Here is a 23,671-nt window from a genome sequence, read left to right as displayed (position 1 = left end):
GGGGGCAGCGGGAAAGCAGCCGAGGGGGCGGCCGGGGAAAGCGGGAGACAGAAGGGGGACAACTCTGTTTCTCTGCCAGAGAGGGGGGTGACAAGCGGCTCTTCCCGAGGCAGCGGGGTGAAGGCACACACACCGCCCGGAGCGGGGGTGACCTGGAGGAGACGATGTTATCGGCTCCTGAGCTATGCGAAGGGAACAGGAGAGGGGCCGGGCTGGGCAGCCCGAGCTCTGGAGAGGACGAGCGGGGTTCATTTGAATCCCTCTCTTCTCCTCTTGCTCCCGCACCACCTGATGGGAGGGCAGGGGAGCAGAAACGCTGCCCCAGGGATCCTCCTGTGGGATTTGCAAAGCAGAATTGTTTGGGGACAAAAAGGGCAATTTGGAAGACTGTAGAAAAAGCAGGAGGCTGAGGCAGACAGACTGACAGACACAGCTCCAAGGAGCAAGCCAGTACCCAGGCTGCCTGGGGGACACCCCCCACAAGCCAGGGACCCCCACTTTTCTGCAATCCCTTTCTGGATGGGTACGTAGAGCCACAGCTCTCGTAGGAGAGCCAGGCCTCCTGCCAGGCTGCAATGCTCACTGTGTGAGCCCAACAGTGCTGGCAATGGGAAAACAAGCAGAAGGAACCTCTGCCTTCATGAAACCCCAAGTCTGGGTAGCTGGGGGGCAAAGCACCAATGCCTGGAAGCTCAGACAACTCCAGAGATACCTCCATCTGTGGGCAAAAAGTGACACACCAGGGGGGATTGCTGCCCCACAGCCTCCTGGACCAGGCTCACAGGACCCATCTGGCTGGAAGCCCAACCAGTGTTGGGGCAGAAGCAGCAAAATTTCCCACGTGTCTCCTCTGCGTTTTAGTGTCTGATTTTCCTGTGGTGACTTGGGGCAAGGGAAAGGCTGTCTCCTGTCCTCGGGACAGCCCTCAGGCCATTCCCTGCTAAGGAATGACGTGGTCAGCCCTCCAGGACAGGGCTGTCACACCAGTCTGTCTCCCAGAGGAGCTCCACGCCTTTTGTGAAGCAGCAGAGTCAATCCACGGAGATACTGCTGAAATATCTCTCCTTTCACATTAACAATCTGCTGTGCTGGGGTTTGCAGCCATGTATTCAGCGATGCGAAAGTCAGCTTCCCACTTCCACTTAACAGCAGAATGAAACACTTTATAAGTGAAACGGTGGTTTAATTTGCAGGAGACAATCTGATTTTTTTTGAGAGGAGCTGGGGAGGAGACCGTTGAAGCAGAAATCAAAACCAATAGAGTGCTGGGACTCCGTGCTGGGTAACGCAGGGCACTGCCACCCACACGGCCAGCCCCGCACAACGGCACCGAGACCTTTGTACGAGCGTCTCACACCTTTGTCTGCAGACATTTCGGAGACAAAAAAACACCCAAGTCATCAACGCAACCATGTGGTTGCCTTGGTCCATCTCACACATTCCTGTACATAGGCTCATTCAGGCCATGGAGACCAGTGTTCCCCATTTCAAAACTCTCCAAACACAGTGAAGCCAGCGCAGACGTGGGAACCAGCACCAGTCCCAGCTGGCAAACAACCGCAAGACATTTTCAGGCAGAAGTCATAACAGCAGCCTCAATCCCCACAAGTCCTAGGGCTGCCCAAGTGCAGAGGAGAGCATCTCTGCCAGCTCCCCTGCCCAGCCAGCACGGCCAGACAAGCCAGATGGCACTGGAAGGTGGCTCTTGCACCATCCCTGGGGGATTCCTCACACTCCCTGTGCTCCTGGGTGAGCAAACCATCTCTTGCTGCATCTTTGTGGCTTCCCCAGGCAGCTTTTATTCTGATGACACTTATCAAGCGTGGTGAGGTAGGAGCAGGGAAGGGGGCAAAGGGCATTTTTCAGAGCTGACAGCTTCTCCATCTGCTCTTATAATTACAGAGGGCTGCTTCTCCAGGGCTTCAGTCTCACTCCTCCACACCAAGACCACCCAACACCAGTTAAACACACCTGCTCTCCCAGCCCCTGGCTCCTAGGGGAGCTGCATCCCTAAGCAGCTCATCATCATCATCTGCATTAGGTGACGCAGAGCCCACTCCTGCTCCTCCACCAGCACTGCTTTTAGCAGTTCATCCCTCCCCTAGGACAGCAGAGGTGATGCTCACAAGTGCCAGACGTCCCAGAATCTGGGGGGAGCAGGTAAGACAGAGTTAAGCCATACTGGGAGTAGCCACCCCATTTCTGCAAAAATGGCAAAGCCTTGGCTGTTTTAGGGCTCCCTTTCCGCACCTGGCTGATATCTGGAGAGCAGCAGCTCCTGCCCCTTTTGAGGTCCTCCAGCAACGCGGAGGATGGAGTCCAGCAGGAGTCCCAGACAGCAGGTTTGAAATTAAAGCAGTGACAACAGCAGAAGAGTCTACAAAAGCAGCAAGCTTGGCCAAAGGAGGAGCCAAAGCCTGAGCAGCTCATCAGGGATGGAGCCTGGAGCAGGAGACACTTCTGCCTCCTCATCCTGAGATGTCCCATGGCCAAAGGAGAGCTTTCCCAGAGCTATTGCTCATGGCGGGGGGGTTGGGAGGTGGGGGTGGGAAACAATACCAAACCAAAAAAAAAAAAAAAAAACCCAAGAAAAAAAGGACTATGTGGGTCTTGGTACCCCAGTTCCCATCTGCTGTGGTCAGAGCTCTTCCTCTGCCACAGAAGGAAAAACTTTGGCTGAGATCCCCAAAACTGGGTGAGGGGCAACTTCCTAATGCCCAGGGAACAGCCGGGCCTTCGGGTCAGGTTGGAGATTTCTCATGTGCCTTCTTCTAGAGCCTGCTGGGCAGGGACCTTCTTCTCCAGGTCACATGGGAAGGCAGCTGAAAGCACCATCACAGAATTATATGGGGTTGGAAGGGACGTCTGGAGATCATCTCCTCCAACCCGCTGCCAGAGCACGTCCAACCAGAGCAGGTTGCACAGGAACGTGTCCAGGTGGGTTTGGAATGTCTCCAGAGACAGAGACTTCACCACCTCTCTGGGCAGCCTCTTCCAGGGCTCTGCCACCCTCACAGGGAAGAAGTTCCTCCTCATGTAGCACCAAACTGTTGTGCAAGGCATGCCCTACCCAAACCCTTCCACTTAAGAAACATGTAACCAGGGCTGTCAGGCCACTGCTGCCTTGGATGCAGCCACCGTAGCACCCAGGTACAAGGTGGGCACAAGTGGGACATTTCCACCTCTCCAGCAGCTTCCTCCATCCCCTCCAGAGATGCTCCCCCAGCTTAGACCCCTCCTCTGCTCCCAGCCCCACCAGCCGCCAGGTCAAGGCGGACACTCAAAGGTGCAGCAACAGAGCTGAAAAACACACTTCAGCCTGGAGTGACCTGACAGGAAGCTTCCCAAGCATCACCACAGGAGTTTTGGTGAATCCGTGTGGTGCTGAGTGGAGCCCCACTCCTGGAAGTGGCCACGGCAGCGCTGAACCCTCCCATGTGCTGCAGTCTCTCCCCAGGTGCTGGCAGTGTGTGGCAGAAGTGCGTTGTGACAGCGCAGGTGGCCAGTGCCCAGATGTGTGACACTCACTCTGCTCCCTTCCTCATGCTACACACCAGCTCTGCTGGGCTTCTTGTGTGCTGGTGAGACCTTCAACCTACCACAGCTAAATGACAGGGTGCAGCCAGACAGGCTGCAGGTCTGTCTCACCACAGAGCCAACGCCTCTCCTGCCTCCAGGTTCATCAGGAACCTGATGAAGTTCAACAAGGGCAAGCGTAGGGTGCTGCACGTGGGCAGGAATAACCCCTTGCACCAGGACAGGTTGGGGCTGACCTGCTAGAGAGCAGCTCTGTGGAAAAAGACCTAGGAGTCCTGGTGGACAATGGGACGACCATGAGCCAGTAATGGGCCCTGGTGGCCAAGAAGGCCAATGGCATCCTGGGGGGCATCAGGAAGAGTGTGACCTGCAGGTGGAGGGAGGTCATCCTGCCCCTCTGCTCTGCCCTGGGGAGGCCCCATCTGGAGCACTGGGACCAGTTCTGGGCTCCCCAGTTCAAGATGGACAGGGAACTGCTGGAGAGGGGACAGCAGAGGGCTACAAAGATGATGAGGGGCCTGGAGCATCTCCCTTACGAGGAGAGGCTGAGGGACTTGGGGCTGTTCAGCTGGAGAAGAGAAGGCTGAGGGGGAGATCTGATCAATGCTTATAAATACTTAAAGGATGGGTATCAAGAGCATGGGGCCAGTCTTTTTTCAGCGGTGACCAGGGACAGAACAAGAGGAAATGGGCACAAACTTGAATATAAGAAGTTCCATCCCAACGTGAGGAGGAACTTCTTTCCTGTGAGGGTGGCAGAGCCCTGGCAGAGGCTGCCCAGAGAGGTGGTGAAGTGTCCTTCTCTGGAGACATTCAAACCCCACCTGGACACGTTCCTGTGGGACCTGCTCTGGGTGGCCCTGCTTTGGCAGGGGGTTGGACTGGATGATCTCCAGAGGTCCCTTCCAACCCCATGGGATTCTGTGACTAATAGTTCCAAACATAAGACTTGTTTCGGTTTTTCACCATCCCTGCAGGGGATCCCTGCCTGTGCTGGCTGCAAACGCGGGGCCAGGGTGGCACAACAAACTGCAGGTCCTTGCTGTGGCCAACAGCCCTGGAGAAACACAGCCTGAGACTTCTGGAGGCCAACTCCTCAAAACAGCCCAGCCCTGGGACTAACACACTTACTGGCAGAGCCGTGAAGCCCTCAGGAGGTGCTGTATTTTAATACAGCTGTAATAAAAAGCAGAGTATAGGAGAGGCACTATAATTTCAGCCTAACTAGGCACTTTGCTTTAATTGTCAGTTATATTGCATTACATACAAATCTCAGTGCCGATACCTAGCATAAACCAGTCGCATCAATTTACTAATTTGTCTGGCGTATCGCTGCATTAGAACTCATTTAGCACAATTTTCTAATTCCAGCAGCAAATCCAGATGTGCTGCCCAAGGTACAATTAAAACACGCTCATTCTTGGCAACAGCACAGAATTACGTTGGGAGAGACTTCAAAGACACATTCTTCTCCTAATTTGGGCCACTCTCCCGTGCAGGAACACGGAGGAGGGAGGGCATTAGCCAGATTCAAGAGTTAAGATGCACTTTTGCCCTGCAAAAGCAGGGATCTCAGTACCCAACTCCTCTCCCCGCAGGGTGAAGCCCACGGGTTCCAAAGTGTTTACATGAGTTTGGCTCAAAATTTGCCTTCGCAGAGAAGCCTCTAGGAAGCAAGTTTGCCAACGACACCCCAGCTTGGTGGCACGGTTGACACACTGGAGGGAAGGGATGCCATCCAGAGGGACCTGGACAGGCTGGAGAGCTGGGCCCATGCAAACTGCATGAAGTTCAACAAAGCCAAGTACAAGGTCCTGCACCTGGGACGTGGCAATCCCAGGCACAAATACAGGCTGGGCAGAGAATGGCTGGAGAGCAGCCCTGAGGAGAAGGACTTGGGGGTGTTGGTGGGTGAGAAGCTCCACATGAGCCAGCAGTGTGCACTGGCAGCACAGAAACCAACCCCATCCTGGACTGCATCAAGAGAAGAGTGGCCAGCAGGGTGAGGGAGGTGATTCTGCTCCTCTGCTCTGTGCTCGTGAAACCCCACCTGGAGCTCTGTGTCCAGCTCTGGAGTCCTCAGCACAGGAAGGACATGGACCTGTTGGAACGGGTCCAGCAGAGGGCCATGAAGATGATCAGAGGGATGGAGCACCTCTGCTGTGAGGACAGGCTGAGAGAGCTGGGGTTGTTCAGCCTGGAGAAGAGAAGGCTCCGGGGAGACCTTAGAGCCCCTTCCAATATCTGAAGGGAGCTACAGGAGAGCTGGGGAGGGACTCTTGGTCAGGAAGTGCAGTGACAGGACAAGGAGTAATGGTTTTAAATTGGAAGAGGGGAGATTTAGATTAGATACTAGAAAGAACTTGTTTGGTGTGAGGGTGGTGAGAGCCTGGCCCAGGTTGCCCCGAGAAGCTGTGGCTGCCCCATCCCTGGAGGGGTTCAAGGGCAGGTTGGAGGGGGCTTGGAGCAACGTGGTGTGGTGGGAGGTGTCCCTGCCTAGGGCAGGGATTTGGAACTCGATGATTTTTAAGGTCCCTTCCACTCTAACCATTCTATGATTCTATGAAAAGCCAGTCGGTTCGGCAGCGTGGAGGCAGCCGCAGTCCCCACCACAGAGACGCTGGCGCTGACCCAGTCACCTGCCATCAGCCCCTGTCCCTTTGCAGAGCAGCACGGGACGCGCACGTTCACCAACCCCAATTCCCTTTGGAGCCCCCCACACGGACAGGCATTGCCAGGTTATTTCATCCCACTGACAAAGGTTCTCCCCACATGCAGCAGCGCATGGATAAATCACGGCGCAGATGGGGACGATCACCTCCCGCAGCAGGGACATCCCCGTCACCCGCTCCTTGATGTCAGCCCAAAAACCTGGCTCAGGCTTGCAGGGGAAAGCCAAGGGCAGGGGAAAGCAGACAGCAGCGTGGCTAGCTGAAGGAGTCATGGGGCTTTTATATACTCGCTAAAAGCAAAAGAGAGAGAGAAAATTGCTTGGTCCCTCCTGAAAAAATAGTTTGTTGAGTTTGAGAGGACTGAAGAAAGTCTAAAACGTCATCAGTGACATGATGAGAGGAAAGAGCAAAACGAAGAACAAAGGCAGAATAACTTGAGGACATTTGGAGCTGCAAGGATCCAAATTTTATGGGTGCGAGGCGCTGCTTCTGTCATACTGTGCCCATAAGTGATTACCTTGGCTCTGCCCCCCACCACTGGAAATCCACCCAAAAATCACTTGATTCTTTCACACAAAACCCCCAGACTCTGCTCCAGAGGGGCAAAAATAGGGCATGTGCCATCCCCAGTCCCTCAACCAGCCTGGGAACAGCCACAGCAGCACTCACCACTCTTTCTTTTTTCCCCTAAAACCCAGCCCCAGCAAAAACCTAAGCAAAAATTGGAAAACACATTAGCATGATCAAGAATTTCAGAAAATGGAAAGTAGAATAATTCTTGCAATTACAGCCCAGCAAACTTCATCAGTCTTTAGAAAAAAAAAATAATAATCAATACAGAGCGAGCAGTCTCCAGGCTGGGAGAGTCACCGGACCACGATCAATACGGCTGCCTGCGTCCATAAACAGCTATTTGTGTCTGCCCCGATCTCCCACCAGGAGCAGCCCCCTCCGACGCCTGGCTCCCCACAAGCAGTCTCTCTCCCCACTGTCAGACCTCCGGATGTTGTTGCACAGGTCTCCTTAGCAGCACACAACCCCTGAGCACCCCAGGCTGCTCACGGACATCTCCTTCCCCCTTCCCAAAAGGTGCAAAGATTTGGCAGGGGTTTGGTTGGAGAAAGAGAGAGCCCAGAAGAGGCAGAAAAGGGATGGAAAGGTCATGCCCAGCTGCCAACCTGTGGTGCAAAGACATCCCGGCTGCAGTTTTCACTCCGTGTTGTATTTTCCTCGCTGCTCCTGACCCTGAACACGCCACGGTGGCTGCTCACCGTGTCCCTGCTGCTTCCTCCGCCCCGGCCACTCTGCCTGCAGCTTCCTACCGACTCTGCCAGGGATGGATGCTGCCCGAGCCGACACCGAGCTCAGGTCACCCCTCCCGGGGGCTCACCAGGGCGAGCAGGCAGCATGCAGTGGCCACGGGATGGAGAGGGAGGTGGCAAAATTGCAATTAACTGCCAGGCAAGGGAGGTCACCTCCATAAGCACCAGAACCAGCAGGATGAGCCTGCAACCTGCTCCCTCCAAGCGCTCATTGTGGTCTGCTTTGAAGTGAATTACAGATAAATGCAACAACCCCTCCAGGAAATTACTCATCCGTGCCCCCGAGCTTCCCTCCGAGTTGTATGAAGTCCATCCACAAATCCTAGAGACACAGCAGCCTGGTCCTGAGCACCTCCCCTTCCCAAACTGGCCCGGACCTTTGTGAGGGGGCAGCAGAGCCAGCCCAGCACACGGGGGTCTGCACGATGGAGATGCTGCTCAGCCCCAGAGCTGCCCGGGAGGAGAAGGTGCTCAGATCCCACAGGAATTCGCATCCCCCCCCATTCCCCAAACAAGTGCTGCAGCCCCCAGGGGAGCAGAGGGCTCCCCGGGGCCAGGGACACAGCCCAGGGGGACACAGTCATCCCCAAACCACAGTCCAAGGGTCCAACGACAGACACCCACACGCACCAGGGAAGGACATTTCTATTTCCAACCTTTTTCTTCTCTCCTCTCACCCAGTAATTACCCCATTTCTGCATCAAAATAGAGTCTATTAAAAACTCAGCTTCTTTCCCAAACAATAGATTAACGTAATCCTCTTACGACACAGAGCTGGCCAAGCCTGTTGCAGTCAATGATTGCAAACTTTCAAGCCTGCAGTCAAATTTTAACTTCTCATGTCAAAGCTCCGAACAGCACAACCATCAGATAGACGGGGATGTTGGATTTACTCAGCATAAGGCTTTCCATTTAAATTAAGCCAAAAAGATTTCCCCCAGGTTATAGCAATTTAATTAAAACAAAGTAAAAACAAACCTCTAAAACTTCCAAACTGCTAGTTGTAAAATTAAAACCTCTAGGACTGCCAAACAGAGTACAGAGCCCAAACAACACCCAGGGGAAAACAAATACTTCAACTTATTTCCGTAAAAATAAAAAGACTGACAAACCAGATCACATCTTCTCCTTCACAATATAAGCAAAAATATTTAAAGCCCCCATCGGGCAGAACAAAGACAATTACACAGATGGTCAATGCCACCAAAATGAGATGTTGAGTATCAAGACTCCTCACCAGAGATGATCTCCACTGCCTGACAGCTCTAAGCCATTACTTTCCCTGCTCAGATCCTCACCATGTAGTTAGCAATGAAAGATCTCTAATTAAAGAGCTGCTTAGAGGACAGACAGCAGGTCTTTGAGCCCTGGGACCTCAGTGATACCTGCGGTCCCTGGAAGTTGGTGGGATTAGCTGTGGCCTCCTGGGCAGCTACACCGGGCTCCTGGGTCCGTCCACAAGAGCCCTGAGGAACCTCACCACCTCCAGACCTCTCTTCCTCACATCTCATGCTCACACTGTTAACACACGGTCCAAACCCAACTCTCCAGCCTTGTATGGCATGACCAGCGCTTCTGCTGGTGGGGAAAAATGAGGAAAAGGGGGAAGAAGACACTGCCAGAATCCCACATCAGCTCTTCCCAGCTGATGCCTTGCTCCTAGCTTCACCTTGCTGCTGCTGCCACGCTACTGGGAGAGGGGAAGGAAACCCTGGGGAGGTTCCTGGGCACTCACTCACCTGGGAACAGAAATTGTAACCTTTGGAACAGCAAACTCCAAACACCATCAGCTGAAAGGTGCCACGCGGTCTCGGGATGAGTCAGCTGAAATGGTCTGGTAGGAACCAAAAACCAACCCAGTCCACCCACACTCCCTCAGTAATGGAGCCAGCTGACTCATCCCATGGCCACGCGACTGCTGGACCCAACAGGAGGACGATGGAGGGAGGTGGCTCAGTCTGGGGGTGTGGGGGTCCGGACCTTTCCTCAGCACCCACCAGATGATGCGGGATGTGAAGATGCACACTGAGGAGCTGTGGGGGCACACCATCCCAGCCTGTGCACAGCGTCCTGGGATCCTGCCAGAGCCTGGACCCCAGGAGGAAAGGCAGCGTGACTACTGCACGTCCAGCATGACTGGAGTTTAAAAAAGCACGTTAAAAAATAAAAACAAGAAACACTTAAGGGCTAATTGGCTACAGGGTTTAGCCAAGGGTGTTTCTGCCCAACAGCCACGGCCAAGGATCCACCGGATTTGTGCCATAATTCAACACCCTCTCCTGAAGAGGCTGCAAAACAACACCTTTTACAAACACCCCACTGGGGTCCATCCCGCTGGGCTGTGACACGGGGTGGCAGGGGGGGAGCCAGCAAGCAGGGCACATTGTCTGCAGCCTGGAGGAAGGGGGTCCAGTTCCGCAGCCACACTTCACAGCAGCAAAGCCCCCTGAACCTCCAACCCCCCCGACATCAACGTGGTGAGAAAAATAACTCACAGCAAGCACTCTGCACAGCCACCGCTGGGAAACAACCAGCAGGCAGGAAATAGAACTGTCACTTAAAAGATAAAGCAATTTGGAAGTTGAAACTTCTTCAGCAGTTACCAGCCACCACGGGAGAGGAGATGGCGGGGCACGAGGCACTGAGGTCAATGGTTCTTCATGTCAAATATCTAAAAGCCAGCATCATAAGGGTGTCTGACAGAACAGGCCTCCCAGTACACCTCCTGCATGTGCTGTTGCTGTGCAGCAACGTATACGTGGGGTTGTCTTAACCTAAAACACCACGCAACCCCCAAAGCTGCACATCCTTTAACACACCAAAGAGGGGAAAAACCCTTGAAACACACCACAGAGAGGTTTGTTCACATTTCTGCAAACCTGAACTCAGCCACAGAGCATCACAGAATCTTCATGGTTGGAAGGGACCTTTGAGATCATCAAGGTCGACCATACACACAAAAAAACCCAAACCCCAACAATCTCAGGCACTAGAGCATGCCCTGAAGTGCCACGATGTGCACCTCTGCATGAGCAGAGACACCTCCACCCTCCCACCTCAGCACATGGTGCAGGACACGGCGGCACATTACCTGCGGGGTTCAGCAGCTCCACCACCCCGTGCAGCAAGTGGCAGTAGCCAGGAGGCCTCTGCTGGTACCTCCGGCAGGTCACCAAGCTGTGTCACAGCCTCCCAAACACTGACAAGCCCCATTCCACGTGCCTGCTTCGCCCTGGGCCGGACTCTGGGATCCCTCATCGCCCGATGCTGGTGAAAGCAATAGGTGGGGGTCACGGGGAGCATCATGGCAGCGCAAGAGCAGGCCCAAGAGAAGTTCCCTTCTTCTGTCTCAGGTCCGAGTCACCCAACCTCAGACGTCGCAGGACTGCAGAGGGACTAACTGGGGCAGAGACCAGTCCTTCGGCCACGGTCCCCAGGGAATTGCCTCGGACGTCAGCAGCACCGGGCTGCCGGAGGCAGGCAGAGCTCAGCGGTGCAGCTCGGCGTTGTGCAATCCCCAAATGATTAAAACTGGGATAAGCCCCCTCCTACAGGCCTGGAGGCAAAACTCAAGGTGCTGCTTTCCGTCCCAGCAGGGGCTCAAGAAGGTGTCTCAGGCTATTTCTCTGCTGCGCAGTTATCCCAGGCCCCAGCAGCTCCCCTCACAAAGGGCTGCTCCCCATCTGGGTGAGGGGCTGCCCCTGCTTTTGGGGCACAGGAGAGGTTTCCCAGCTGCAACACCTCATCAGAAAGAGGGAAAACAAGAAAACGAAGGGGAAAAGGAAGATTGCATCTTACTCCATGCTGTCCCTGTGCTGGATGCCTCTGCTTTGGTCCCCAGTTCCTGGCGGCAGCTCTCTGCCCCCTGAACCAACCCTTTTGTCACCCCACGGTCACATCCGCTGTCAGATCCCCAAACCCACCTCAGCCTCCACTTCCAGGGGAAGGAGCAAGTGCCCAGCCTTCCCTCCACCAGTGTGCCAGCTGGTGCCTGGGCAGGGGAAACCCCTCACTCCCAAATCCCCCAAAAGATGTCACAACCCCACCAAAGTCAGGGGCCTTCATCATTCTCTTTGGAGTCTTCCTAAAGCTGCTGGAGTCTGACCACAGCAACCCTTTGCCAACACATAAAAAGCAAAAACTGAACCTGGGTAGACAGAGTTTAGAAGCAAATGTTGATGGGTTGCTCTAGTGCAGTGTGGTCTCACGTGGGTCATCTCCACCAGTTCCACAAGAGCTCTGCCCTCAGCTCGGGTCCAGGCAGCATCTCCATGGGATGCGTGGTGCAGCAGTTTCGGGATGCTCAGCAAACCCCTGGGATTTCTTTGCATGAGCTGCTGCAGAGCATGGACAGAGCAGGGCCATGCAGCGCAGGCAATAAGCACCCATGATGTCCACGGGCCACCCCATGTGGCTCTGCAGCATTCAAGCTGCAAGAAACAATGTGGGACTTTTTCACTCTGATCTACCCAAGCTCCACCCGAGCTGGGTGATGTTTCCAACTCAGCTGTGTCTTTCCAGCCATTCATTTTCCCTCCTTCTGCAGTGAAACCTGTGCTCCTCTGCTACGGGGATGCAACGGCAGGACCAGGCACCGCAGTGGTTTGGTGGCAAGCCTGGACCTGGGCCTCCCTGCCAGCTTCGCCAAGAGATTTGGCCACCAACAGAATGGAACTGAAACACCAACAGAGCTGCAGAGGTCAAGGGGTGGTTTTTGGCTTGGTGCTTTCAGCAGGGTGTCCCACCAGCTGCTGCTGTGAAGGATCTCCCTGCCTGGCTGGGATGGGGTGACACTGCTGAGAAGGGCCACCTCCTGGTCCCCACACCAGCAGGAACGATGCACTGGGGAAGGATCATCTCACCCTGCAGGAGGGACAGTCACTGAGCCAGCATGACCCACATCCTCCCCAGTGCACTGCAGATGGCTTGGGATCTCTCCTGCCACCCCAGGGATGCAGAGCGAGCACTCCACAATGCTTCGGGGAAGAAAACAACACAAATAATCAAGTAACATCCTTACACACATCCAGGAAAACAGCTTTAAAAGGTCACTTTGCATCTAGTGCATGGAGCAGGATAAATTTAAAATAAGCAGTGAAGGTGGGAAGCACCAGAGGACACCAAACAGGCCACGTTTTCACTGCACACATCTGCTGGCAGCCAATATTGGCCAAGATACACGGAGGTGTGAGCTGCGATCAGAGCAGCCAGACCTGTGAAAGCCTCATGGATGAATGCACTTGTAACAGCACAAGAAGCCCCACAGGGCTCAGGAATAAGATTAACCGATAATAGGGCAGCTCTGGCAATTTGAACAGCTTTCATGTTACAGTCACTTCATCAGCCCAGAGGACTGGAGTGTCGGCGTCTGTACCAAGCGTCACCATGGGACTGATCTGCTGCATCAGGGACTGCTGCTTATGAGGTTTGGTTATCTCTTATGAGGTTATGGCCCAAATCTCTCCAAATCACCTCAAGAAGTGGGCAGCGAGTTCTGTCCTGGAGCAGGACTCTTCTGGCCTTCAACTATGTCCTGGCAGCCCAAGAGACCAGCCAGACAAGCACACAGAGATGCTGGGAACTAAGAACTTATCAAAGCACCAAGATGTAAATAAAGGTAGATAACATGAAAATAAAAAAGTTTAAAATAAATAAAACGGAGATGCAAACCATCCTCTTGATCAACATCATGCAGAAGTAAAGCTCCAGGAGCTAAGCTCTGCAAGGCCAGGCTTCAGATACCTTCTCCCAAGGCCGAAGATGTCCCAGCCACTCTCAGCCCCTCTCTCGAGAGCTGCATCTTGAGGCTGAACTCTGCCTGATTTGTAGATGTGTCTCTATCTGCCTACTATTTGCAGAGGAACAGAAGGGGAGATTACACCATATTAAGGTACACCCCAGGCAATAGCTTCAAGTCTTTGATTTACTCTTTTACAGGTCACTGTCTCCGTAAATGTATATCAAAGGCAATTTCCAGCACAGTCAACAGCTGCACTGGTGGTTGAGCATGAAAAATGAACAAGGCTTTCCTCCCAAATTACTCCCACCTCGCAGAGAAGGCTGCGAGGACAGAAAGCAGGGGAGAGGAAGGAAGAAAAGGTCAGGGCAAGCAAGGGCATGCAGCTGAAAGCAACTTAAAAGGCAATTCAGCAAAAGGAGGAGGGGGCAGTGTGTGCTGGACCAGCGCAGCCCTCTCCCTGCCCCAGCTCCGCGCTGCCCAGGGACCAGCACAGGCAGCACCAGGCTGAGCCACGCACCACCTGATTTTCAAAAGGTCTTTCATAAAAAAAAAAAAAAAGCCATCCAAAACAAGCCGGCAACCTTAAAACTCAAGAAAATAGGGTAAGGGAGGATTTTTGAGGACAGAAAGAAAAGAAATCGAAGGCAGAAGCGGCCTGCGGGAGCAGGGCCGTTGGCAGCAGCCCCACAAGGCCACATTTCAATTCCTGCGCAGTTTATTTCACGCTGCACAGCCCCCAGCTGATGTGACCCAAGCACAGGCAGCCCGGAGAGGAGCCTGCCTGCCCTGGCACACCAGGAGCGTGGCGTTACAGCCAAGGACAGAGAGAAGGCAGCCGAGCAGCACAGCCCCTCGCCACCCCGGCTCTCCTCCCAAGGCTCCCACTGCAGCAGCTCCAGCCACTCCGAGGGGTGAAGCCTCGGGGGTGGCGTTAGGGCTGTGCAGGAGATCCATGGCAGAAGCAGGGAGTGTGAGCGTGCTCCCCCAGCAGCCGCCTGGATTAGAGATTTAATGCAACGCGTCCCTCTGGAAGAAATTACACAGGCTATTAAGAACGATGCGCCTCTCATCTGATGAAATCCAGCGATGATTGCAGCAATTCGTGCAAACTAAATAGGCTCTGTAGAGCAAAGGGAAAGCTGCAGTCGCTCTCGTGAGTCCTTTCGGGATGGAGGAACCAATGGGTAAAGCAGCAGCTCTATTAGCAGTAAAGCAAATGTGCAGACCCTGCCGTACCATGCCTGTGGAGAGCAAAGATGGTCCCTGCTTCTGAGGGAAGGAGGAAAACAATGCTCGGCAGCAATCGCTCACTGTTTCCCACCGGCATCCACAGGCTCCCCAGGCTGCTGGAGCGGGACAAACAGCCAGGAGCAGCGGGAGACCTCCAACACCTCACAGAGACTTGCTTTCCCAAAAAGAGCGAGGGACACGCCAGTCCCCCCCACGGTGGCAGCACCTTGGCACTGTGGGAACATAAAGTATTGCCTAGTGCTTCTCCTGATAGAGAAGCAGGAATTAACCCCAGCTCCCTCCCCGAGGGCCAACGGAACCGGAGGAGCGCAGGCTGTCGCAGCAACAGGAACACCATACGCTAAAGCATCTTATTACCTTTTGGGGCTAACTACAGTTCAATACTGCTTTATTCAGGGTGTAGCAAGTGCCTCTTTCTAAGCTGCCATCACGTTGTGCTGCAGACAGCAGCGCTGGCGACATTGAGTTCAGCTCCGACATCCCCACAGTGTGTTCAGCAGCTTCACCACAATGGAGCCTGAGCAGGAAAGCATCAGACCTGACCAAAGAGAACAGACACAGGGACAGAGCTCACGTAGCAGAGCTCAGATCAGTATCCACAGAGTCCTTTGGTGTAGCAAACCCATCCATGCAGCAAGATGCACCTGGAGATAATATTTCCAGGGAACCTGAGGTGAGACCCCTGAACTCGTTCCGTGTGACCCACAGAAGCCTGGGAGCTCCCAGGTCCTGAGTGTGACCCACAGCGACAGCCACCAGCACGCCTGGCACTGCCGTGCTGCCCTCTGGACTCACTGCTGCCAATTCCCACTCCTTCCCGAGGGGACCCATTGGTTCGGATGCTGTGCCAGGCCCCACACCACAGAGATGCAGGCACTTCCAAAAACACCCGGGGCGGGCAACTGGCACATCTCCACAGAGCTCCTCCATCCTCCCCCCAGCAAGCATGGACACCCGCGGGGTAGCACCCCTCTTTGGTGGGGTTTGCTTCCCACGTGCTGCAGGCACCTAGAATAAAGCTGCTTGAAGCAGCTCCCCCCCAACACTTGCCTGCCGCGGGGCCTTGCTCTCTGGGAAGGTCTCAGCCTGGCTCTGGGAACACCTCGTGCAGCCCAGCGCCGCTCTGCGGTGTCGGTCCCCGTGGTCTGCCACAGGGCTGGGCTCAAATCCATCAGCACAGCCCAGCAGCATCACGAGATACACACAACTGTGCAGTAAATCAGGAAAGTTTCCATGACAGCCCCGTGTGCTGACCTGCGACAGAGGTGCTGCAGCAGCGCCCTGCTTCACGCACCCTCCTTCGCTCATTTCAGCCCTGCTGTCCCTCTCCAGCTCTTCCCAGCTTCCCACTGCAGGGTGAAGCTGAGCCATTCACCTACCTCCCAACCCTTCCTCACCTCCCTTTGAACCCCTCACAGCTCAGGAGGTTGTGCAGAAGCCCCGACAGAACCCAGCTGAAGGTGGGCTTTCAGAAGGAAATAAAAGCTAAAATTCCTTGTTGCTGTGATCAAAGCAAGGATCACGAAATCACAGAATTGTCAGAGTTGGAAGGGACCTTCTAGAGACCATCCAGTCCAACTCCCCGGCCAAAGCAGGGTTGCCCAGAGCACATCACTCAGGATGGCATCCAGGTGGGGCTTGAAGATCTCCAGAGAAGGGGACTCCACACCCTCCCTGGGCAGCCTGTTCCATGATCTGGCACCCTCACCAGAAAGAAGTTCTTCCCCAGATTGGAGTGGAACTTCCCATGGTCCAGCTTGTGCCTGTTGCCCCTCATCCTGTCACTGGGAACCACTGAAAAGAGTCCGGCTCCATCCTCTGTCAACCCACCCTTTAGATCCTTGTAGATAAGGTCTCCCCTCAGCCTTCTCTTCTCCAGGCTGAAGGGCCCCAGCTCTCTCAGCCTTTCCTCATCAGGGAGATGCTCCAATCCCTCCATCATCTCTGTTGCCCCAGGCTGGACTCTCTCCAGCAGTTCCCTGTCTCTCTTGAACTGGGGAGCCCAGCACTGGAGGCAGGATTCCAGTTGTGGCCTCCCCAGTGCAGAGCAGAGGGGGAGAATGACCTCCCTCCACCTCCTGGCCACACTCTTCCCTCTGCAGCCCAGGATCCCATTGGCCTCTTGGCCACAAGGGCACACTGCTGGCTCAAATGCCCAGATGTCCACAGATTTCCAAACTCCAGTGGTGAGAAAAGTTGGAAAACAGAGATGGCTGTGGACTAGCCCAAGAAGACAAGTCGGCTTGAAAGGCCAGCTCTTGCAGAGCGTGCAGGACACACGAGCAGATGCGTGGCACTTGAGCTGGAGCAGGGTGACAGCGATCGCTTCACCAACATCCCCCTGGTCTCTCCACCTGGCACCTGCAAAGCCCAGCAGGAGCTGCTGCAGGCAGAGCACCCCTGGGCTGCTCTGCTCCGACCACCAGCTGCGGCTCCAGCGAAGAACCGTCCTCTCCAAAGCCACGGTGCCTGCCCCACCGCGGGACCTGCTGCCCACGCGGCCTGTGGGGCTGCGGTTCTGCCGCCAGGTGACCACGGCCCGGCGAGCCAGTGGCTGCTCTGCCCATGGCATTGAGCCTCCAAAGAGGTCAGCTTGAACACTGGGGCTTTTTGGCAGCTCCCTTCAGCCGCGGAGGGAGAGCACAGACAGGTCCCGGGGCTCAGCTGGCGAGCAGCTGTTTGCAGGTTATTCATGAAATTGTTTACTGTTGATTGCAATGATTTTGCTAAAACACGAGCAAAAAGCCATTACAGTCACTACCAGCAAACCTGCCGGTTCACAGCGCCTCGGGGAAATAAAAGGTTGGGGCACGGCCCTCTAAAAAGCAGGTTTACAGGACCCCGTCGGAGGCCCCGGCTCCTCCTGTCACAGGCAAGAAGGTGCCCAGGACAAACGCTGCCTCTGGCCAAACCCCCCCACGCAGAGGAACACCGAGAGCAAAGCCCCTCAGCATCCATCACTCTCCCCAGGAACACACGGTCACTCCAGGCCCCTCGTGGCAGAGCTGCAGCTGGTCCAGCGAGGCTTTGAGTCCCAGCTCCATCTTCTCATGCCCACCACGAGGGGCAAAGCATCCCAATAAACCCGCAGCGATGGGTCCAAAACACAAATGGCACTGTCTGACCGACCCACGCTGCTGCTGATAGCCTCTTCACCCGTTTCCTCCCAAAATAGCACAGGGAAAGCACATGAAGGATACAAGCTGCCAAGCTACCCTTGCTTTGTTGTTAAACAGGGAACCCGCTTTTGCCGGTGCATCAAGAGCCTGTGGAGATTAAGGAAATATATTCCTTTATACGCTCTCCAGGGCACCTAGCTATTTGCAACCTGAGAAATAGTTGCTGTCACTGCACATCTGAGGAATTATCCCAAGCACAGCAGCGTGGCTTTAAAGGAACAAGTACTACCCAAACTGCAGCTTGTTGCACGCTCGCTCTGAAGCAGCCCCGGCCAGGCCAGCGAGGGCTGCATCCCACCCCAGGGACAGAGACCAAGGATCCCCAAGCCCCAGCACTGCCACCAGATCTCTGCTGATCCCCCGCTGACAGCCCTTCTCCGGGGGACTCCGGAGACCCCTGCGGCCAAGTTCTGGCCCAGGTGGAGGTGCCCACCCCCCCGAGCAGGGAGGCTGAGCAATGGTGGAGCCTCAGGGACATCAGTCATGGGGACTTCTAGGGAGGCAAAAGAGCAGCACAAGCTGAAAACGTGTCACTGAAAACCAGGAGGCCAGAATTTTGTTTCCCGCTTAAATGGAGTGAAAACAAGCAAAATTCCAGAGCAGCACACAGAAATGCATCCTGCTGTACACCTGGGCAGAGGATGTGCCCAGCCTAGGGCGAGCGCTGCCACAGGGGGTCCCAGGGAAGGTGGCCGGTTGTCTGCAGAGTTCAGGAGCAGACATTACCTCCCTCCCCACACTCACTGAATAATTAATCCTCTAGAAATTAGGCAAGTCTTTAAGTAAGCCAGCTCAGCAAATGGAGTGAGAAATTTCTAGGTCAGAATTATGAGGGCTGGGGAAAAAAAAAATAATAATAAAGGAAAGAAAAAAGAGCCTTAGGGCTGTGTCTCCTGTTCATTTCCAAAGGATTAGCACCTGCTCTGCCTTGCCCAGCCAGGACCAGCACCTCTGAAGCAAGAGCCTGGATGAGAATCACACCTTGTCCAGATGAGGGCTGACACTTGCAGCTGCCTTCTGACATGGCCAAAGAGCAAGCTTTTGTGCAAAGCATCTGTCTCATCTCCCGCAGCTCGTTTTCCAAAGCGGAGGGGAAAGCACCTTATCACAGTTATACTTATGTCCCTCCCACTTCAATGCTTGTGATGTCTTAACCGTCACCTTCTGCAGAGGGTTTTTCCCTCTTGCCAAAGCCATAACCCGGGGATGAAGTGCCCAGTAAAAGTCCCAGGAGCATCACATTTCACAGCACCAAGGAGCAGGAGCAGCCCCTCAGGAAGCCCCTCTCAGCCCGCGGTACCATCTCTGGCTGTGTCCAAGAGTGCAAGTGGCAGCAGGTTTCCAGCCTCACTGCCCTGCCAGGAGACAGCAGCACCCACCACAGGGCACCGGGTGATGTTTTTCCCTTACCTAAAAGCTGTATCTGATGCTCAAAGAGCACTAGGTCTGTCCTCCCTGGGAGACAACCCTTATTACAACGAGTAAGTAATTATTTGCTTAAGAAGACAGCTCTTCCCTGAGACTGATGCAGGTATTGGGCCACCCAAAAAGATGCGGGGCTGTGGAAGAGCACACCGAGTGGGGTGCAGGGGGTGCCGGGGGTGAGGGCAGGCTGGGAGGTGGGGGGGCACAGGAGATGGGGTACGGGGGGAGCCGCAGCCGGGCGAGCCGCGGTGCCGCACTGCCCTCTCGCGTCCCGCGCCCCGGCGGGACCACGGCCCACGCACTGCAGGGACCCGACCCACGCTCCTGCAGGGACCCAGCCCTACCCTCCTGCTGGTCCCCGACATGCTGCCCCCTCCTCCCCTCCCACCCCAACCAGGGAGCAGGGGGATGCGTGGGGGGTCGGGGACAGGGTCGGCGCTTGCAGTCTCCCACCGCTCGGTGAAAGAGTTCAGGCAGAAATTCCAGTGTGGGAGCATGGAAGAGGGGACAGAGGTCTCCAGTGACAGCTGCTGGACCCCCCTGCTGTCCCCATGGACCCCCCCTGCTGTCCCCATGGACCCCCCGCTCTGCTGTCCCCACGCAGCGGGGTGTGCAGGAAGGAAACGCAAAGGGACCAGCTTCCTGCCAAGAGCCTGGCGTGGAGAGACCCCACAGAAACCTGTTCTCCCCTTCACTCTCACACGTTAGAACAAGCCTGACCACCATTTCCCTCTGGGCAACATGTCCAGCCCCAAGGTGGTCACAAGCAGCCCCAAACAGGGAGGGCAGCAGGAACTAGAGAAGGGAACCAGCCTGTGCTGCACCCACCTCCCACCACTGCTTCATGCAACCTCTTCTTCACCAGTAACAAAGACAGTGTCCTCCACAGCCAGCCTGCTCAGAAGCTCTCCCCAACACCACATCACACCACTGCATCTCTCCCTTCAGTTTAACCTGCCGGGCACCCTGCAGCCTTGGCTTAGGAGAATGGACCATGCGTGGTTACTGCGCCCACCACCGTGCCCCCATCCCTGTCCCAGCACCCCCAGCTCCTCCCTTCATTGCTCCCAGGTTGTTTTTTCCAACTTCACCTTCTGCACTTTAGGACAGACATGGACAAAGGGAGCCCAGAGGCGGGCAGGGAATTAGGGAGCAGAGGGACAGAGGGTCAGTCCCTCCACATGGTGGGCTACACGCACCCCCCAAGGGGCTCCATCCCTCTCTCCCATGGCCAGAGCGCTGAAGTGGGGACCGCCAGCACCCCCTTCTCTCACCCACATGGCTCAAAATGCACATGGCAAAGGCACCTCCACCCAACCATGACCACGTACCCTTTGGATGAATCCTCCTCCCTGCTCTGAGAAGGTGGACACCCAGGAGACAGCTCCCCCGGGGAGCAAGGGGACCATCAGGACAGACGGGCAGCAGGACCAGACTCAGCACAACAGCTCTGTGCCACTCCTGGGGAGGCTGGGGGCCCAGAGCAGCCCAAGGTGGTGGGGGGCACGGCAAGCACACCCTGCCTGTCCCCCCCCGAGCGAGGTGGGGGTGGCTGCACACAATCCCAGCATTGAGAGGCTGCTCGCCCTGGCCCATCTGCAGCTCCGTGAGCCCGCGGCAGACAAAGACAACGTTAGGGCCATGGCGAACCCTGCCAAGGCCGGGGAGACAAACCAGCCTTTGTATCTGCAAAGGCAAAGTTAGCTTTGGGGAAGAGACCAGATAGCTCACAGCTCAGCCACTGGAGCCTGGGCTTTGCCTGCTTTTGGCTGGGAGGTTTCTAAGCCACGTGCAGATGACAGAAGCCTCCAACAGTCCCTTTTCTCTTGCCTGCCTCACATGTGAGACGAGCTGGGGGTCCCACCCTTCCTTCAGCACACAGCACAGGTCCAGGAACGCACACTCAGCAACCAGACTGAGCCAAGAGGGGTTGGACCAACCCCAGCTTAAATTTTATTACCCATGTTTTTCTTTTGCCCCCAAGCTGGGGGCTCAAAAAGCTTTCCTCCCCAGGGGTAAGCCAAGCAGGGTCTACACCTCTGCCCTTGGTGTCCTCCATCCTGTCCCTTCCCAGTGCTTGAACTTCACATTCGTGCTGGCAATGATTTCCACACGCAGAAAATCAAACCCCCAAGGACAAGAGGTTTCCTCCCATTTCCTCCCATCCCCAGCTCCGGGTGGGAGCCGCGCTCCTGCCTGCAGCAGCCACAGACCCTCGCTCGTGCCCACGGCACAGACCACCGCGTGCGCTGTGCTCTTCCTCGATGTCCATGCAATCACTCCCAAGTCATCTCAGCACAGATCCTAAAGGTGGGAAGCACCTAGCAGTGGCCACCGGGCTTCTGCGCAGCCAGGACAGCCCAGTCCGGCCCTCGCTTCCCAAGGGAACCTCCCTGAAAAGGCAAATCCTTCCCGCAACATAATGGGAAAAACAAGACCAGATATAAAAGGAACCAGAAAGCTTTTTTTTCTTTACACAGCACTCGCTCTGGAAAGCTCTGGAAAGCTGACATAATGGACTGAGACTAAATACACGTATTTTACCCCTGCTGCAGTCGGGTTTGACAGCTCATGCCAGGTTTTTACTACCGGTTCAAACCCTGTCACTCACACCCTCCTCAGTCACAACTGGTTCACGTCACATTACTCCAATTAAAAAATAAAAGGCTTGCCCAGCACTCCCCTCAGCTCCCAGCCCTCCACACCAGCGCTGTGCCCGGCCGTGGTACCCGCAGGTGTCTGTCAGGGTGTATGAAACCATGAGATGTGGGGACAGGCTGCACGCCCTCAGTGGTGGCATTCACTGCTCACCCTGCAGCGAGGCACGGCCTCTCCCCGCAGGCAGAGGGTTCCTTTGCAATATGAAAATGGAAAAAGGCATCACGAACACTAAATGCTCACCTTGCAGGGTCAGTCATTGGCTTCCCCAATGGTCTCTTCCCCTGCCGACCATTAGTGAGCAAAAGAGAGGGAGCGTGGCACAGTCCCGACTCACCCTTTGACAAGGTCCATCCTGCCCCTCTCCTCAGGGTCCACAGTAGCTCCTTCCAGGCTCCCGGGGGCCGAGAGATCCGGCGCCGTGATGCAGACCTCCAGGCTCCACCATCTCTAGCCACCCTGCACCGCTGGAAGGGAGAGAGAGACAGAGACCCTGCCCGTTAGTGAGACGGACGGAGCCCATGGCATCGGCAGCACGTAACCCAGAGGTGAGCGAGGCCCTGAACCACGTGCCCAGGGGAGATGCACTTCCCACCCAAAATAGGACCAAGAACCGTAGAGACATCTGGTCCAGCACAGTCCCACCCGATGGCATCAGCTCATCCCATCCCTTGGGCCTGAGCAACAAGCTCAGCTGAAGGGATCTCAGCCACCACGAGCCTGGGGACACTGGTGTAGGAGCACGCTCATGGTGAGGATACAAACCTTCCTTCATTTGCTTGGTACCTCTGACATTAAACCGGGATGTGCTGTTCTCTTTCTAGATGATTATCAGTCACTGGATTGATAATGGATTACATTAGCTAATGGATTACATTAATTTGGCAGTAAAAAGTAGACACGTGTGAGCAAGAACTATGGGCTTTTACTTTCACATATCCTTCCTCCCCTCTATTTGGCACTAGCAGCCAAAATATATTCGTGTTTCCTCCTGGTCTCAGTAAGTATGCGTGGCTTGGCAAGAACAGCCAGTGCGTTTACTCACTGCCCTGCTGACGCTCATTTATTATTACATGGAGGTTTTCTCATTAGCCTGCAACCTGGGACAGCAAGAGAGATGAGACACAGTGCATTTACTCACTGCCCTGCTGACGCTCATTTATTATTACATGGAGGTTTTCTCATTAGCCTGCAACCTGGGACGGCAAGAGAGAGATGAGATGCCCCATTCAGAAGCCAAGGCAGAAGCACGAATTATTGGGGAAAAAGAAACCCTCCACCAGGAGCAGGGAACTGGTGTGGATCAGTCAACCATGGGGGGCAGGGAGGGGAACCCACCACCACATCTAGAGGGTCTCCTGGTGCTGCGCTAGCCTGCCACTGCAGAGACCCACATGGAAATGGGAAGGAAAAGGAATAAATGGGGTAATAGCATCAGCAGACACTGCCTTAGGTGAAGCCTCTGCTGTGCTAAATGGGGTAATAGCATCAGCAGACACTGGCTTTAGGTGAAGCCTTTGCTGTCCAAGGGGAACAGCTCACACACCAGGACCCACAGCACACGTGAGCCTTGGGGAAGCCACAGCCCCTTCCCACAGCACAGCCCTCAGCCCCTCTTGTGGCACCAAGAGGGCTGAGCTACAAGCCCAGTGACCACCAAGCCCAGGAGCATCTCCCTGCTGCTGTCCACAGCCATACTGATAACAAAAACCAGGGAAGACAGAGAAGTGCACAAAGCTATCAGGAGAGAAAGCTTTAGCAGAAAGTCTTCCTCCATTAGGGATAATAGAGACTCCCCCACTAAAAAGAGGCATCTTGGTGCTTTTTCTGCCATATCACAACATTACTCCATTTTCCCGTTCGAGCTCAGAGAGCCTTTGCTTTTAG

At 55.1% G+C, this 23,671-nt stretch overlaps 1 protein-coding gene across 1 annotated transcript in view; it reads right to left on the bottom strand.

Annotated features, from left to right (window-relative positions):
- The window catches only part of LOC106897888 (ankyrin repeat and fibronectin type-III domain-containing protein 1-like), a 269,176-nt gene that overhangs the window by 217,294 nt on the left and 28,211 nt on the right, over window positions 1-23,671 (bottom strand). The window contains exon 2 of the mRNA XM_014958854.1: window positions 22,122-22,251. Coding sequence (XP_014814340.1) covers window positions 22,122-22,138 — 17 coding nt within the window. The 5' untranslated portion in view covers window positions 22,139-22,251. The remainder of the gene's footprint in view (window positions 1-22,121; window positions 22,252-23,671) is intronic.

The sequence above is a fragment of the Calidris pugnax genome, unplaced genomic scaffold (assembly GCF_001431845.1).
Source record: "Calidris pugnax isolate Ruff unplaced genomic scaffold, ASM143184v1 scaffold244, whole genome shotgun sequence".
NCBI classification, from domain to species: domain Eukaryota; kingdom Metazoa; phylum Chordata; class Aves; order Charadriiformes; family Scolopacidae; genus Calidris; species Calidris pugnax.
Note: the sequence above shows the minus strand (reverse complement) of the source record. Positions and strands in the feature narration are given on the sequence as shown.